The sequence below is a fragment of the Pelophylax lessonae genome (genome assembly GCF_965119305.1).
Source record: "Pelophylax lessonae genome assembly, chromosome: 1".
Taxonomy (NCBI): domain Eukaryota; kingdom Metazoa; phylum Chordata; class Amphibia; order Anura; family Ranidae; genus Pelophylax; species Pelophylax lessonae.
The window spans coordinates 162,241,126-162,259,789 of NC_138768.1; the positions used below are offsets into that span (position 1 = coordinate 162,241,126).

At 44.3% G+C, this 18,664-nt stretch overlaps 1 protein-coding gene across 1 annotated transcript in view; it reads right to left on the reverse strand.

The window, feature by feature from the left end:
- The window catches only part of SKIC3 (SKI3 subunit of superkiller complex), a 249,004-nt gene that overhangs the window by 52,368 nt on the left and 177,972 nt on the right, over nucleotides 1-18,664 (reverse strand). Inside the window, exons 37-38 of the mRNA XM_082272834.1 lie at nucleotides 10,278-10,436; nucleotides 3,890-4,042 (exon numbers count right to left, since the gene is read on the reverse strand). Coding sequence (XP_082128960.1) covers nucleotides 3,890-4,042; nucleotides 10,278-10,436 — 312 coding nt within the window. The remainder of the gene's footprint in view (nucleotides 1-3,889; nucleotides 4,043-10,277; nucleotides 10,437-18,664) is intronic.

Here is an 18,664-nt window from a genome sequence, read left to right on the forward strand (position 1 = left end):
AAAGCCAGTGTGAGGATACAAGAGAGGAAAAAAATACTGCTGGGTCATGGTTGGAGAAAACGAGCTATAATGTTTTAGTCTGTGATAGAAAATGACAGAAATCTGATTTGGAGCAAATAAAAACACATATGCAGATTACGTTATACTGTGTGCGTCACTCTTGCATTTGTACAAGGGATCTACAATGTGAGCGGATTACGGTATGCAGATGTACACTCGTATGTAGAACTGGGTTTGGGAAAATCGTACCGGTATTTACTTTTTAGCAAGCTTTCCATGGCTTCTGAAACAAATCAGTAAATACCAGTGGCATCACTAAGAATTGCAATATATATATATATATATATATATATAACCACAGAGGATAGCGCACCCATACAAAGAGGAGGAAAAGTCTAAAAAATTAAAACGAATTCAGCTCTCACATCCAAGGACTGGTAAGCTGCAAAATATTGGGCTTAGATATACTTTGAGTGCTGGTTCACATTTGTGCGATGCGGGAACGCTGCGAATATACAGCGTGTTCCCGCATCACGTTCACACTGCCATATGTGATACGCTGGGGGTGTCAATTAAAAGGTAATGACACCCCCAGATCAGATCGCATATCGCAGTGCGATCTGAAAGTTCGCACAGATTTGGATCGCACTAGTGTGAACCACTGTGCGATCCGGACCAAAAAAAGGGTCCTATGCGCGTTTTAGTGCGATTGCGGTGCAAACTCAGCCATACAAACTATATGGGAAAAAAACAAAAATAGTGCAGCGCTATCATATATGGTGCAACCCATATAGTGTATTACAATATAATATAATACAATAGACCGTGCATTTAAGTGAATAGAAAGTCCATTTAAATAAATAGATGTGAATCCAGCAATTGTGCACAAGTCCCAGAACAGGCAATGACCGAACAAGAGGCTTTGAATCCCAAGGTAGAAGCAGGAACACACCCGTGATAAACGATAAAAGCTTGCTGTGTGGCGCTGAGAGGGAGGACAGGTGCAGATCCCTTGGGATGGCTGTCCCTCCCCCCATGCACTGACTTATGCTGAATCAGCATTAATTAGCAGCATCACCACACGTTGAGTGAGTCTAATGCCCCGTACACACGTGCAGATTATCTGAAGACTTTTGTCTTCAGATTTACCTTTTCTATGTAGTGCAAGGGCCTGCCGGATTGCATACAAATTGAAAGTGTTTAGGTGTGACCTCATATTATATGGTTTTGGTAAGTCTGCAGACAAAAGTCTTCAGATAATCTGCACGTTTGTACGGGGCATAAGAGGTTGCAGTAGATCACTTCTCTCTCCCTGGTTCCTGAAGGATGCATTGCATTAGGATCCACATCTAAGCGTGTGTGGCCGTTCCATTAAATTGGAGGCCTAAGCTTCTGGTAAGCTGCCACTTGATACGTTTATCACAGGCGTGTTCCTGCTTCTACCTTGGGATTCAAGCCTCTTGTTCTGTCATTGCCTGTTCTGGGACTTGTGCACAATTGCTGGATTCACATCTATTTATTTAAATGCACGGTCTATTGTATTATATTATATTGTAATACACTATATGGGTTGCACCATATATGATAGCGCTGCACTATTTTTGTTTTTTTCCCACATTGTTTGATTTACTATTGATCAAGTGTTTCAGCTGCTTTCACTGTCATTTTTTCACATATATTCACATTGATCTCTCATTTTAGCGCAGGATTTTTTTGATTTTTATACAAACTGTATGGCTGAATTTGCACCGTACAGAGATCGCATATAATTTTAGGAGCAGTGCGCTCCGAATCACATGCGATCTCTGTGATCGCACAAATGTGAACCGGCACTAAAAAGTTCCAGCCTGTAAAAATAAAAAAAAATGTAAAGTCATCAGCTACAAATACTGTCGCTGTTGACTTTTAATATAAGGACGCTTACTTGTCCAGGGATCCCGCAATGTCGGTACCCCATCGTCCATCGGCTCCGGGTGCAGGCGCCGGCATCTTCATTAGAGGAAATAGGAAGTGAAGCCCTGCAGGCTTCACAGCTTGTTTCCTACTACAACTGCACGAGTCGCGCTGTGCTTTCTGAATTGTCCCACTGTCTACTGGGACCTGTGTGTCTCCCAGAAGGCAGCAGGGGGGGGGCGTATGAAGGGCCAGAAATTTCGTAGATTGCTGCACAATCATTGCAGCAATCTTACCTGGAAGTGGGAGCAGGTACCAGGTTTTGACCTGTATCCGCTCCCCCCGAAAGGTGTCAAATGTGGAAGCAGAGGGAGTGGACTAATTAGTAAGAAAACAAGCGGGGCTTCCCCTTTTGGGTGGAGCTCTGCTTTAAGTGCAACTTCACTGAGCATATAACTGCAATAAATGTAAAGTAATATTCTTGTATTTAAAGCTTAACTCCGGGGAACTTTTTTACATTTTTCCCAGTGCACTAGTGCCGTCCCAGAACTGCACAGGTTAACTGCTTGTTTTTGTCTAGGGGATGGGAGAGCAGAGATATACTTACCTAATCCTCTGATCCTTCAAGCACGAGTCCCTGCCGCTCCGCCCCCCCCCCATGGTCTAGAGCACATGTGTCAAACACAAGGCCCGCATCTGGCCCTCCGGGCCATTTCATGTTGCCCTTGCACCTCTCCTGCAGCTGCCCTCCTCCGGTCCTCCACCAGACCCTGTACTTTCTGCTTTCCGGAAATGCCTCCAGCTTCTTCCCAGCAGCAGCACAAGGTAAGGGGGGTGCACTGTGATGTAAGAGAGGGTGGTGGGCTCAACTTCTGATGGTGGGGAGGCTCTTGATGTCTTATGTAAGGGTAGAGGATGCTCTGGACCTCCAGTCTTACTTATATAACTGGCCCTTTTGAAGGCAATCAGAATGCTGATGCGGCCCACGATTAATTTGAATTTGACACCCCTGGTCTAGAGGTATTGTGTGGTGGACAGTCCCTGACATCATCACACCCATTGACCTGCTCTGGACATGAAGACGTCAAGAACAGTCCACCGCTGGATCGTTGGGGAGTGCCGTTTGCGCTAGAGTGGAGGATTGGCTGAGTATACAGCTTTTTGGTCGCTCCTTGAAAAAACGAGCAGTTAACCCACACAGCCCCACTGCATTGAGAAAAAGAAAATTGCCCGTAGTTCAGCTTTAAGTGTTTCAAGTGGACCTTTATCCCTGAAATGAGCTTCCTCCCATCTGCTTTCTTGCCCATCCCTCAATTGCCGATTTTTTTTCGTAAGTTAGGAAATTGAAAATACTTTTTTTTTCTTGAATACTGCCATTTTCACATTCCTCACCTAGGTGAGGATGACATAGGATAGGCAACCTGCTGCTTCCTGGGATGTCCACAGCACACATACCAGGAGGCAGCATTTCAGTGCAGAGACCTGAGGCATGTCTGGTGCATGCATGGGGATCTCACAATGGGCAAATGTTGTCTCTGCCAGGTATATGGGACCTGCCGCATGTCTGTGCATATGCAGACTTGGCCCACAGGTCTCTGCCAGGTATTTGGAACATGGCAGAGACCTGTGGCCTTGTCTAGCCATGCTTAAGACCCCCTTGAACAGAAGTTTTAAGATGGTTATGCAGAAACAGAGCGGCCCAAGAAGAACTTGGACTGTAATTAGACACTGCATGGACTAGTATGTTTTTTTTTTTTTTTTTAATTATTAGAACACAAACTTAGTTTTACCTATGTAGGGTGAAGTTATTATTTAGTAATACAACTTTTATTTCCATATAAAAAAAAAGGAAATGTAGAAAATACTGCATAGGCCCCATCATGAAAAAAAAAAAAAAGCCATAAAAATGAACCTATAGCAAACCAGCAGCCTAACATGAAACTAACGAACAGAAAGCAATGCTAGATAGAGAGAAAATGTAATGCCTGACACATACCATACAAACTCTCAGTGCGAGAAGTGCTAATCGCAGCAGGCTTGAGAGCTTCCCACTGAAGTTCCCGTGCTGTGATGCCAACTGAAGACTCTTCCTGTAGCACATCTCAGCATCCATCATCATTCCCTGAGACTGGTACACGTCAGCCAACCACTGAAACAACAGCAAAGCACATTGTCACTTTAGATAGGTTCAGTGCTAAAAAGATAAAGAATACCGCTAAGCTCATTACAGTCAACCACTAAACAGTCTGAAATAAAAGCTGCACTTTCTTTTTTTTAATAGTATCCCACTTTTATTGGTCATTTGAGATGATATTATTGTACAACCACACATGCTAAATGTTCTGTATTAAAAGTGGTACAGGGATTTTATGATGAGGTGTGTTTACGTAATGTCAAACTACCAGTTGTACTATAATTACAATTACATATAAAAAAGAACTGCATGTAAAAAAAATAAAAATAAATGAAATTATATATATATATATATATATATATATATATATATATATATATATATATATATATACTGCTCAAAAAATTTAAAGGAGCGCTTTTTAATAAGCCTACAGCATCAAGTCAATTAAACTCCTGGGATATTGATCTGGTCCGGTAAGTAGCAGAGGGTGGTGTTAATCAGTTTCAGCTGCTTTAGTGTTAATGAAATCAACAGGTGCACTAGATGGGCAACAATGAGACGACCTCCAAAACTGGAATGGTTTTACAGGTGGAGGCCCCTGCCATTTTTTCTCTACTCATCTTTCCTGTTTTTTTTTCACTAGCTTTGCATTTGGCTAGGGTCAGTGTCACTACTGGTAGCATGAGGCAATACCTGGACCTATAAAGGTTCAAAGGCAGTCCAACTACTTCAGGATGGCACATCAATACGTGCCATTGCCAGAAGGTTTGGGGTGTCTCCCAGCACAAGAGCATGGAGGAGATTCCAGGATGACCTCCAGCAGGCCACTGGTGTGAATGTCTCTGACCAAACAATCAGAAACAGATTTAATGAGGGTGGCCTGAGGGCTCAACGTCCTCTAATGGGCCTTTTGCTCACTGCCCACTGTGGAGCTTGACTGGCATTTGCCATTGAACACCAGAATTTTGCAGGTCTGCCACTGGCGCCCTGTGCTTTTCACAGATGAGAGAAGGTTTACCCTGAGCACGTGACAGACATGAAAGGGTCTGGAGAAGCCGTGGAGAACGTTATATCGCCCGTAACATCATTCAGCATGACCGGTTTGGTGGGGGGTCAGTGATGGTCTGGGGAGGCATATCCATGGAGGGACGCACAGACCTCTACAGGCTAGACAATGGCACCCTGCCTGCCATTAGGCATCGGGATGAAATCATTGGACCTATTGTCAGACCCTATGCTGGTGCAGTGTATCCTGGGTTGCTCCTGGTGCACGACAATGCCTGACCTCATGTGGCGATAGTATGCAGCCAGTTCTTGAAGGATGAAGAAATTGATACCACTGAACAGCCCCCATGCTCGCCTGTCCTAAATCCAATGGATTACCTCTAGGACATTGTTTCGGTTCATCCGCCACCACCACCAGGTTGCACCTCAGTCTGTTTAGGAGCGCAGTGATGCCCTGGTCCAGATCTGGGAGGAAATAACCAGGGACACAATGTCTATAAATAAGGACCACGCTTGACGCTGTCAGGTATGCATACAAGCAAGTGGGGAGTACCATTTTGAGTTGCTGCAATGAAATTTCAGCAAAATGGACCAGCCTGAAGCATCATTATTTCACTTTGATTTTTGGGGTGTCTTTGAATTCAGCCCTCTGTAGGTAGATAATTTTCCTATCCATCAAACAATGTGGCCCCCATTCGTTCCTAACACATTACCCAATCCATATCAGTATAGATATCCAGCATATTTTTCCCCAATGAGTTCTTCTGATGTGTTTTCAAAGTGTTCCTTTAATTTTTTTTGAGCTGCATTTTTTGAGATACAAATATACATACACACAACTGGCCACTTTATAAGGCATATATTCATACATACACCAATCAGCCATAACATTATGACCACTCACCTAATATTGGGTATGGCCCCCTTTTGCTAAAAGAGCCCTGACCCATTAATGCATGGACACCAAAGTGACTTCCACATGAATGGCAGGACCCAAGGTTTCCCAGCAGAACATTGCCCAAAGCATCACACTGCCTCTGCCGATTTCCCTTCTTATACGGCATTCTGGTGCCATCTCTTCCCCAGGTAAGTGACGCACACACACCCAGCCATACACATGATGTAAAAGAAAACGTGATTCATCAGACCAGGCCACCTTCTTCCAGTGCTCTGTAGTCCAGATCTGATGTTCATATGACAATTGTAGAAGCTTTTGGCTGTGGACATGGGTCCCCATGGGCTTCACAGCCCCATACACAACAAACTGCGACGCCCTTTTTCTGCTTTCACCATCAACTTCATGGACAACATGTTCACTTGCTGCCTATGATATCCCACCAATTACCGGTAGTGGTCATAATGTTATGGCTGATCAGTTTATATATATATATATACATATATATATATATATATATACACACACACACGCAAGATTTCTGTACAATCTCTAATAAAGAACATGAGTCACAATCATTCACTACGTATATAACTATATTACTATTGATTCATGAAGTCAGGACATACTAAGGATGTAAAGTTTGCTTTGTATAACAGCTGTGCAATACCTACGTGGGCTGGCAAATGACTCACTAAGAGAAAACCTTTTTCAAGTGCCTAAATTGTATAATTTCTTTGTAATACCAAGGCCACTTTCTGTGGGGGCTGACTCTGAGCGTCATCATAGTGGAAAGTCACAGAAATAATACTTGAAGTGAATCTCTGGCAAGGCTATGGACATATAAAGCATTCACATATTCTTAACTAGTAACAGACTCCGCTCTGCAGCTGTGTGCACTTTTAAACAATTCATCCTCAAAGATAACAGCACTGTAGAACTTCAAGTCCTTCTCGCATCTCAACAGCTCTGCACAGTTTCCCCCTCCCAGCAGTGATCCATCCTTTCAGCCATTGAATCTATAATGTAAACACAGAGCAAGTGCTCTTCAGCTGTAAACCTTGAGGATGAATTGCTCCACAATTAAAGTGATCCAATCAAATATATAAATGCTTTACATTTTGGAATAAAATTCAGCAGCCTGAGTGGTAGGAGAGGCAAGTATTTATTCACTTTTTTTTTTTACCAAAATGGGCTTGGTTGAGAGTATTTTATTAAGTGACAGCATTCCTTTAGGGTTTAACCACAGCCACAATGCCCCCCACCCAGCCCCTGCTGCTGTGATGATTGGAAGCGGCGTCCAACAGCAACCTCGCTGTCAAAACTCCATTTTACACAGACAAGGAACATACAGCGGGTAAAATAAGTATTGGACGCGTCACCATTTTTCTAGGTAAATTATATATATATATATATATATATATATATATATATATATATATATATATATATATATATGTATTTATTTTTTTCTTTCCTTCTGTATATGTTTGTTATTGTTCTGTGGAAAAAATTATAATAAAGAGATATTGAAACATAAAATATATTTCTAAAAGGTGCTATGGACATGAAATGTTTAGCACGTGTCGGTAACAACCCATGCAATCCATTCATACAAATAGTGACGTGTTCAAAACTTAATTTTATCCGCTGTATATTACCCCATCGTGACATCACACCCTTCCCACTATAGGAAGTACACTGCACATCACTGAGGTTCTATAAGATATAATAACTTTTTCGTTAAACTGCAAAAGAATACTAGGAAGTGTAGACCTTACAGCTCAACACACTAAGGCTCCATTCACACTTGTAGGACTCCAAAGTCAGATGACTTTGGAGTGCAGCTTTGGGTCGGTGCGACTTGGATGTGACTTCTTGTCCCTCTGCAAAGTCAGACGCACTGTTGCATGTATAACATTCAAGTATGACTTTCATGCAACTTTTCAGGGGAAGTCTTTGGCCCTCAAGTTGCATGAATGTCAGACCAAAGTAGCGCATAAACTACTTTTAAGTCGTACAAGTGTGAATTGAGTGTAAAAGTTTGGATTATTGAAATGTCAATAAAATTTGTCTGACTGCCCACTATGCCCTCATTGAAAGTGAGGGTAAATGTTTCCAACAGGAACACAGCAATAAAACCTGACAGAGACTCTAACCCTGAGCTTCAATTATGTTGCAAAATAAACTTTCAGGAAATGGTATAAAAATTCAAATATGTACTAAACAAATACACTAACGTTCCTTTTTTACAGGCCAGTAAATAAACAGATTTTAACAAATTTCACAGGCCAACATGTAAATGTTTTTGATCTATTGTGTTGCAGGGTGCAATATATTCCAGCACATGACTGTCTAGTCCTTCTGTCATTTTATTTTTGCTCTTCTTTTGAACTTTCATTGTTTTCATAGAACAACAGGCTTCAAAAAAGTTAGGTAAAAATTAAATCTCAATGTAAAGCGGAACTTTTGTGGCAATCTATTTAAAGTGTACGCAAATCAGATCATTTTCTTTTGAATTAATACAGTATAAATTAATATTTTTTTGCTATCGGGTTTAAAACTGTAAACTGCAACCAATTCTTCGATGTGGTGGCTGCATTCGTTCTCTTTTTTAGGCTTTTTTCCCCTTTGTTCAGGCAAATAAGCAGTTGGAGTTCTGAGACAAGCCATTTACCACTTACAGAGGTGCTTACAATGGTCAGCTTTTATGAAAAATCTTCATCCCAATTGGAAAAAATATGATTGCTGCAACTGTTAAAAAAAAAAAAAAAAAAAAAATATCTTAGCCTGGCTATACATTATGCAATTTTCTTTCCTTCAGGTCGAAGGAAAGGAAAATGACTTGATTCTCCATGTTGATGGGGAATCCCTCCTGCTGCGCTATTCTATTCTAACAGTGGAGGTTTCCCTTTGGTCAGTGATCAGTGGCAGTGATTTATGGGGTAAGAAAAAAAAAAGACAGGCTGGTTGTACTGAAATCAATCAATAAATCAACTTCATTACAGTCAAATGATGTAAAGTAAAGTCAATCGATTGACTGAAATCAATCAATAGACTTCATTACAGCCAGCCAGCCCATAGTTCTTGCTGAATGGGCCACATTTTGATCCATCTATGGCTGGCTTTAGCTGGAGTTTGGTTGCAGGTTGCTAATCCGGTCCATCTAAATCTGAAAGTTCAGCTAGAGGCAGCCATTTACTAGACAATTAGATTGTAGTCTCCATACAATCTTATTTAGAAATAAAATGACAAACCTAAACAATCCAATCCAATCTGTACCCAGTCAGGAAGACCCCCGCACTGCACAGTTGTTGGTAGATTTAAAGAAAAGAAGACTAGACAATCAGACTGTAAAGTGCATAGCTATCCTAACTCTACCTTCTCCCGAGATGGACATTGCTGCTTTTTTAAAGATGTCCCAGCTGCTACTCCATAGAATGGAGCCACCCTAAAGCAGGGTATACACGTTCATTTCGTTTTTGTTCAACCAACTGACAGATCCCCGCAACAACACAAGTGATGTGAATGCAGGGATCTCTCCCGCTGTTCTATAGTATTCTGACAGTGGGTGATCTCCCCCATCAGAATGCACAGATTGGCTGCAGGCGCTGATCAAACGTTGGTTTCCCAGCATGACCATTCAACAAAAGCCGGTCATTATACTGGCTTCCATCGAACGGATATCGGTACACACAGATGGAAATTCAGCCGCATCCTACTGAACCGGACAATATATGTATATGTTGCTTTAGACAGGAAGTGTGTTACTGGCAGGATCACCACAATGCAACCACCACATCTAAGAATTGGTAAGCTGTTAATGCATTTCGTTTTGGGATTTAATGCCACTTTACATTTTGGGATGAGTGGGAAAGTGTTAAAACCCCTGTCAGCTTCTAATTGTTGTCTGTATCCCCGCTTGGTGAATCATTTGACCTCACTCTTTTTCTTGTTGTATATCTGTGAGAGGAAGTGAAGGGAAATATCCCGATGGGACACAGATAGGCCAGCTTTCATCTAGGCAGGACATAAACAGACATTATGCTGTCCGTAAATGATCTGATAATGACATTGCTAAAAAGAGCAATGTCATTATCAGATGCCAACAAAGTATGTTTGCAAATTTTGCTCAGCCATTTATTATGGTCAGATGTGTCATTCTCAATACATATTTGGCCTTGCTACTGTAAGAGGGTCCTTGCACATGTGAAGGGATTAGATTACTGGATGAGTGAAAATAAACACATACATTTTACAATTGATGACATAATAAAGAAGTGCAGCTTCTAGAACAAAAAGCAGCACACAACACTGCAGCCACCTGCTGGACACAAACAGACTTACATGCCAGGCTGACTGCGAATTGGCATTGGACATCACCATTTTCTTTAGTTCTTCCAGAACAGGTTCAGAGCAGGGTGCATGGGATCGAACGAGTTGCTTGAACTGAATTTGTCTTAACAGCAGGAATAATGGTGGCTGCTCCGGACAGCTCTTTAATCCCTATTGGAGAACAACATTATATAGATAGGAAAGTTTACTGAAATTCTGACAATAGTCTCATGATTAGAATCATTCAGTAATAAAATTGTAATCTAACTTTAAGGAAGAAACAAAGAAATCTAGACATTAATAGCCCTAGTCAGGATAGGGCTCTCACACATGTAGGCATTCAGGTGTACACCGCAAGAGCTCAGCGTATTTCCATGCCAGGGTGTTGGCGTACATCGGTGGCCAGCAGCGCACTAAAGTTAATGACAGGCTGTCAGATGCAGTGAATGAACACCTGTAGTCACACATTTGAGTGGTTGCATGAGTACAGGGACAGATGTTAGTATACAGGCTGTTGGCTGTGGCTGTATGCCAAACACTTATGACTCCCAGGGTGCTTCCATGTGCACAAGCTCATAAGCATCATCAGTAAATTAATGTAATCCTAGATATGTATAGTTGGTATTATTTTTAAGGCTTTATTTAGACAGATGTTGACACCTGTTCTGTGTGCAGGCTGTGTTTGTTATTGCAGCAGCATCCGCCCGAGGCTGCGTGCAGACAGCCTATAGAGGTGGATGTAGGCGCAGTACAGGCGGTCCCCGGGTTACAAACAAGATAGGATCTGTAGGTTTGTTCTTAAGTTGAATTTGTAAGTCAGAACACGTGCATTTTTTAAATGTAGCTCCAGCCAGAAAAATAACTTAAGTTCTTTGGATAGCATAGGGAAGGGTTAACACCCCTGTAACATTTATTTTGCCGTCTGTGCCCCCTGTTCAGAAGATTTCACCTCACTTTTTCTCCCTATGACAATTGGATTTTGAAAAATTTGGGTTGTTGTGGAAACAAGGATTGGTGATAAAGCTTCAGGGGAGACTCCTTTTTCCCATGAAAACTCTTACAGGATTGAATTTACCTTCCTAGGGGGAGATTTCCTCTCACTTCCTGTTGTCGCCTTCCATTTGTGATTAGGAGTCGTTTGTAAGTCAGGTGTCTGTAACCCGGGGACCGCCTGTAGCTGTATGGCACAGCCGCATGCCAAAATGTGACATGCATGCAGGAGTGCATGCATGAATCCGAATGCAGGCTATGTGCATGCACCTGCTGCTACATGCAGATCACATTTTGAAATGCGGCTGTTGTGTCTGCATCCACCTTTATAGGATGCCTGTGTGCAGCCTGGGGCAGACGAAGGAGCAATAACAAATGTAGCCTGCATGCAGAACAGATGTCAATGATTGTCTGAATGAAACCTTATAAATGTAAGCTACAGAGCCACCTACAATGAATGTTACCAATTCCTTCAAAGCACTTGAAAAAGGAAGCAAAAGGTTCTAGAGTTCCAATGTATACATGGCTTATTTACTGCTGCAAGCATAAAACTATAGAAACAGATTTATTCTTCCTTCAACTGCAAAATACACAGGCAACTGACTCTTTACCTTTACTCAATGGTGCATTTGGTCTGGAATTTTAATTTAGAGCTCATTCACATTGTGTGACTGTTTATAAACTGCATCTTTTCCCCACGGCTTGAAAGGCAGCGAGTGCAAGGGCAGATATAAAACAATGTTTATATGTGCTCCATTAACACAACAACGCTATTGTCATGTGCGGAGCACTGTGTTTTTGCACAGCGCAGTGGATGGCTTTGCATGTTCCTGCACTGTGATAAAAAGATACACATTTTTTGCTGTATTATTGTCACATACAGTGACTTTAAAAAGTATTCATACCCCTTGAAATTTTCCACATTTTGTCATGTTACAACCAAAAAAAAAATGTATTTTATTGGGATTTTATGTGATAGAACAACACAAAGTGGCACAGAATTGTAAAGTGGATGGAAAATGATAAATGTTTTTCAACACGGTTTACAAATAAATATCTGAAAAATGTGGCGTGCATTTGTATTCAGCCCCCCTGAGTCAATACTTTGTCCCTGCAATTACAGTTGCAAGTCTTTTTGGGGGTCTCTACCACCTCTGCACATCTAGAGAGTGAAATTTTTGCCCATTCTTCTTTGCAAAATAGCTCAAGCTCTGTCAGATTGGATGGAGAATGTCTGAACAGCAATTTTCAAGTCTTGCCACAGATTCTCAATTGGATTTAGGTCTGGACTTTAACCGGTCCATTCTAACACATGAATATGCTTTGATCTAAAATATTCCATTGTAGCTTTGGCTGTATGTTTAGGGTCGTTGTCCTGCTGGAAGGTGAACCTCTGCTCCAGTCTCAAGTCTTTAGCAGACTCTAACAGGTTTTCTTCTAAGATTGCCCTGTATTTGGCTCCTTCCATCTTCCCATCAACTTTGACCAGCTCCCTGTCCCTGCTGAAGAAAAGCCTCCCTACAACATGATGCTGCCACCACCATGTTTCACAGTGGGGACTGTGTGTTCAGGGAAATGTGCAGTGTTAGTTTTCTGCCACACATAGCGTTTTGCTTTTAGGCCAAAAAGTTCAATTATGGTCGCATCTGACCAGAGCACCTTCTTCCACATGTTTGCTGTGTCCCCCACATGGCTTTTCCCAAACTGCAAATGCGACTTCTTATGACTTTTTTTCAACAATGGCTTTCTTCTTGCCATTCTTCCATAAAGGCCGGATTTGTTGAGTGCACAACTAATAGTTGTCCTGTGGACAGATTCTCCCACCTGAGCTGTAGATCTCTGCAGCTCCTCCAGGGTTACCATGGGCCTCTTGGCTGCTTCTCTGATTAATACTCTCCTTTCCCATATCTATGCTGTATGTCATGCTTGTTTTTTAATACTTGTTGTAATCTTGCACAGATAAATAAATTTCTTGATTTTAAAAAAATACTCTCCTTTCCCTGCCAGGCAGTTTAGGTGAATGGACATGTCTTGGTAGGTTTGCAGTTGTGCCATACTCTTTCCATTTTCGGATGATGGATTGAACAGTGCTCCATGAGATGTTTAAAGCTTGGGATATTTTTTTAAAACCTAACCCTGCTTTTAACTTCTCCACAACTTTATCCTTGACCTGTCTGGTGTGTTCCTTGTCCTTCATGATGCAGTTTGTTCACTAAGGCGGTTCAGACATGTTCAATTTTCTTGTACAATTTTCTGTTAGATTTACAAAACTAAACAACACTTTCAATTGTATCCTATTAGGCAGGCCTCTGTACTACGAAGTTGAAGGTAAATCTAAAGAAAACTGTACAGAAAAATGTAAGAAAATTGTATAATCTATGGCCAGCCTAATGTTCTCCAACAAACTTCTGAGGGCTTCACAGAACAGCTGTATTTATACTGAGGTTAAATTACACACAGGTGGACTCTATTTACTAAATTAGGTGACTTCTGAAGGCAATTTTTCCACTAGATTTTAGCTAGGGGTATCCGTGTAAAGGGGGCTGAATTCAAATGCATGCCACACATTTTAGATATTTATAAAAAAAATTGAAAACCACTTATTTTCCTTTCACTTTACCATTATGTGCCACTTTGTGTTGGTCTAGCAAATAAAATCCCAAAAAAATACATTTACGTTTTTTGGTTGTAACATGACAAAATGTGGAAAATTTCAAGGGGTATGAATACTTTTTAAAGTCACTGTATGTGACAATATACAGCAAAAAATGTGTATCTTTTTATCAATAAAGAAGCAGTCCTTGGGCTCTAGACAGGGATTTTGCCTAACTTAGGATGAGGTCATCATTCTGCTGCAGGCAGGAGAAAGCATTCCTTCAGTCTACTTTCTTCCAGTGACCAGACTGAAACACTGTCACAAGGTGAGAAGCTGCAGTAGGGGACTAATCTGTCTTCTAGATTTGTTATCACAGCCAAGAACTGAACAAGCACCAGTTCTAGTGTCATCTAAGAGCTATTATCTTGGTCCAGACTGTAGATCAGTGGTCCTCAACCCTGGCCTACAGGGCCCACTAACAGGCCAGATTTTCAAGATAACTGAAATCCCAGGTGATATCATTTGCTGCTCAGTGATTGCAGTACTCTAGTCTGCATCTCCCCAAGGTAATACCTAAAATCTGGCCTGTTAGTGGGCCCTGTAGGCCGGGGGTTGAGGACCACTGCTGTAGATGATAACTCAGGATAATGCCTAAAAAAAGATGGCATTGTCCTACTGGAGCTAAAAACATACAAAGACAGTGTCAGCTGTAGTACTATGATCTCTCCGAGAGGTAACAGATACCTGTAAGGCTTACACTTACACATAATTTAACATGAAAATATAGATCTGAGGCTAGGTCTACTTCAAAGCAGAACTAAACTCTCCTGAAAGAATCCTTTTTTTTTTCGATTTATAGATTAGTATAAGAAAAACTGAATTTTTGTAAAATCTTACCTGTAAAATTCCTTTCTCTGAGTCCTCCGACAGTCGCCGCCTCTTCATATTCGTCACATATGGGGTATTAGACTTTGCTCCGAAGGAGTAGCTAGGCAACAGAATATGTTAACAATAAAGCTTTAACATATCCCACCCTCAAGGGGTGGTCCCCTCAGTCAATACCCTCCTACTTCCTGCAACCATATCTCAGTTTTAGTGGAATAGCAGTAGAGTATACATTCAAACCCCAAAAGAGGGGCGGGGGCGGCGACTGTCGGAGGACTCAGAGAAAGGAATTTTACAGGTAAGATTTTACAAAAATTCCGTTTTCTCTTACGTCCTCCGACAGTCGCCGCCTCTTCATATTCGTCACATATGGGGACGTCCCAAAGCAGTGCAAACATGAGGGGTGGGAAACGCATCCGCGCCGAAAGGCAACGCAGTCTCCACATCAAAGAAAGGAACCTTACCAAAGGAAGGAAACCAGCTGGGCAACAGCAAAAATAAGTGCTCAACAGGAGCAACAACCCAGGAAAAGACAAAAAAACCAGGGGATACAAAAAACTATCCCAACAGCCAGGAGTCCCCAACAAGGGACCCTATGGAACAGCCGCACTAAGAACCTTGCGGCCAAAGGAAGCATCCGCCGATGCCTGAACATCTACTTTGTAGAATTTTGTGAAAGTGTGCACGGTCGACCAAGTCGCCGCCTTACACACCTGGGCTACAGAAGCCCCATGACGGCAGGCCCAAGACGTACTCAGAGATCTAGTAGAGTGTGCCTTCACAGGCACAGGGGGAACCTTCCCCTGCAAGGCATAGGCCTGTTCAATGGTCTGCCTGATCCATTTGGCGATGGTAGAGGCCGCCATGCCCTTCCGAGGACCCTCTGGAAGAACAAACAAGGAGTCCGTCTTACGAAAAGACTCAGTCGATTTAAGGTAAACCCTTATCGCCCGAACAACATCCAGAGAGTGCAATCTCACCTCCTTTGGATGTTTAGGCTTCGTGCACAACGAAGGCAAAACAATATCCTCGTTAAGATGGAATTCCGAAACTCGTTTCGGCAGAAAAGAAGGATTAGGTCGCAAGACCACCTTATCCAAATGAACAACCAGGTATGGAGACTTGCAGGACAAAGCCGCCAGTTCCGACACTCTGCGAGCCGAAGTGATCGCCACCAAAAAGGCGACCTTCTTGGACAACATAGACAACGAGATCTCCCTGATCTGTTCAAAAGGAGCACGTTGTAACACAGATAGAACGAGATTCAAGTCCCAAGGGGGCAAAGGATCCCTCCTAGGAGGAACCAGATGCCGCACACCCTGAATAAAGGTGCCAACCAAGGAGTTGGAAGCCACGGGACGTTGAAAACAGAACGGCCAGCGCAGACACCTGACCCTTTATCGTAGCCAGCGCCAAACGCTGATCGACACCCGTCTGAAGGAAAGACAGCACACGGGAAACCGAGTACGTGCGGGGTGAAAACCCCCTGGACTCACACCAGGCAAAATAGGCCTTCCAAGTACGGTAATAAACCTTCCCCGAGGAAGACTTCCTCGCGTTGATCAAAGTATGAACGACCTCTGGAGAGAGACCCTTCTCCTTCAGGACCTCGGTCTCAACAGCCAGGCCGTCAAAGCCAGCGACTGTAAAGCAGGATGGTAAATCGGTCCTTGAGACAGTAGATCGTCTCGAAGAGGCAGACGCCAAGGGGCGTCGACCGCCAGATTCACGAGGTCTGCGTACCAGGACCGGCGAGGCCAGTCCGGTGCCACAAGAATCACCGTGCTGCGTTCCGAGTGTAACCTGCGAAGGAACCTGGACAGCAACTGAATCGGTGGAAACGCGTACATCAGCCTGTACTGATGCCACGGGGCCACTAACGCGTCCGACGCGTCTGCCCGAGGGTCGCGCGTCCTTGCCACGAACCTCTTCACCTTGTAGTTGAGGCGAGACGCGAACAGGTCCACATCTGGAAGACCCCACTTCGCGCACAACATCTGGAAGACAGCCGGGTGGAGAGACCATTCCCCCTGATCCAGGGTCTGGCGACTCAGATAGTCCGCCTGCCAGTTCTCCACTCCCGGAATGTGAACCGCCGTTATCGCCGGGACATGAGTCTCGGCCCAAGACAGAATGTCGGCCACTTCTCGAGCCGCTCGGGCACTCCTGGTGCCCCCTTGGTGGTTGATGTAGGCCACCGCCGTGGCATTGTCCGTCTGCACCCGAACCGGGCAGCCCTGCAGCCGGTCCGTCCAGCGATGAAGACAGAGCCTTATCGCACGCAATTCCAGAATGTTGATCGGGAGGGAAGACTCCCCCTCCGACCAAGTTCCCTGGGCGGACAGAACGCCCAGAACACCACCCCAGCCCGACAGGCTGGCATCCGTGGTGATTACCGTCCACGAGATCGGACGAAACAACTTGCCCCCGGACACCAACGGGGACTGGAGCCACCACAGAAGGTTTTCCCTGGTGCGATGACTCAACGAGATCTGAAGATCCAGAGATTGAGGTCGCCCGTCCCACCTGGACAGGATCTCCGCTTGGAGACCCCGCGTGTGAAACTGCGCGAAAGGAATCGCCTCGAAGGCCGAGACCATCAATCCCAGACATCTCATACACGTCCGCAGAGACGAGTGTGGAACGTCCCTGAGGGACCTGACTTCCTCCTGAAGAGTCCTGAGTTTGTCTTCCGGCAGGAAGACCTTCGCCTGCACCGAGTCCAGTATCATTCCCAGATAGGGGAGACGAACCGACGGACTCAGTGTCGACTTTGGAACATTTATCGTCCAACCAAACTCCTGCAGAGTTTGCATTGTGACAGACAGGTCCTCCTCCAGACCCTGTCTGGTCGCAGACCGAACCAGAATGTCGTCCAGATACCCCAGGACAGAAATGCCCTGGGCCCTCAATAATGCCAGAACCGGTGCAAGCACCTTGGTGAAGACCCGCGGAGCCGAGGCGAGACCAAAGGGCAACGCCACGAACTGGTAGTGATCCTCCGCAATGGCAAATCGAAGGTATCTCTGATGACCCTCGAATATGGGGATGTGAAGGTACGCATCCTTCAAATCGATGGAGGCCATGAATTCCCCCGGAACCAGGGCAGCCACCACCGAGCGCAGGGATTCCATGCGGAACTTGCGAACCCGCACAGAGCGGTTCAGAGCCTTCAAGTCCAGAATCGGACGAACCTTGCCCTCCTTCCTGGGCACGGTGAACAGATTGGAGTAAAACCCCCGAAATCTGTCCCGATGAGGCACCGGAACCACCACTCCCTGAGCCCTCAGGTCCCGCACCGCCAGGTGCAGATCCCGCAGGCGCTCTGGAGACAGTTGAAGATTTGAGGGAAAAAATCTGCTCTCCGGCCGAGAGAGAAACTCGATCTTGTAACCAGATCGAACGATTTCCAGAACCCATCTGTCCCGCACACGGGCCAACCAGGGCTGAAGAAAACCGAGCAAGCGTCCCCCCACCCCAAAACTGGGTGAGGGCGCCCCTTCAGGCCGAACTGTTATGGGCCGCAGGTCCGGACTTCTGTTTCCCAGACCAGGGCTTCTTCTGAGAGCCTTGGCCTTTGAACGGTTTGCCCTTGTAGTGCGGCCGAAAGGCACGAAAGGACCCCTGAGGGGGCCGAAAATTAGCATGCTTCTTCCCAGAAGCCCCCTTAGCCTTGGGGAAATGGGGCAAGAGAGTGCTCTTACCCCCGGTGATCCCCTTAATCAACACATCCAGGGACTCCCCAAAAAGGCGAGACCCATCATAAGGCAGATTGGCTAAGGTCTTACGTGAAGATTGGTCCACCGACCAACATTTCAACCAAACCAGGCGGCGAGACAACACCGCCACGCTGTGCACATGTGCAGCCAACGGAATCAGGTCCAGGTCCGCATCACACAGATACATGACACCCTGGTGGATCTGATCC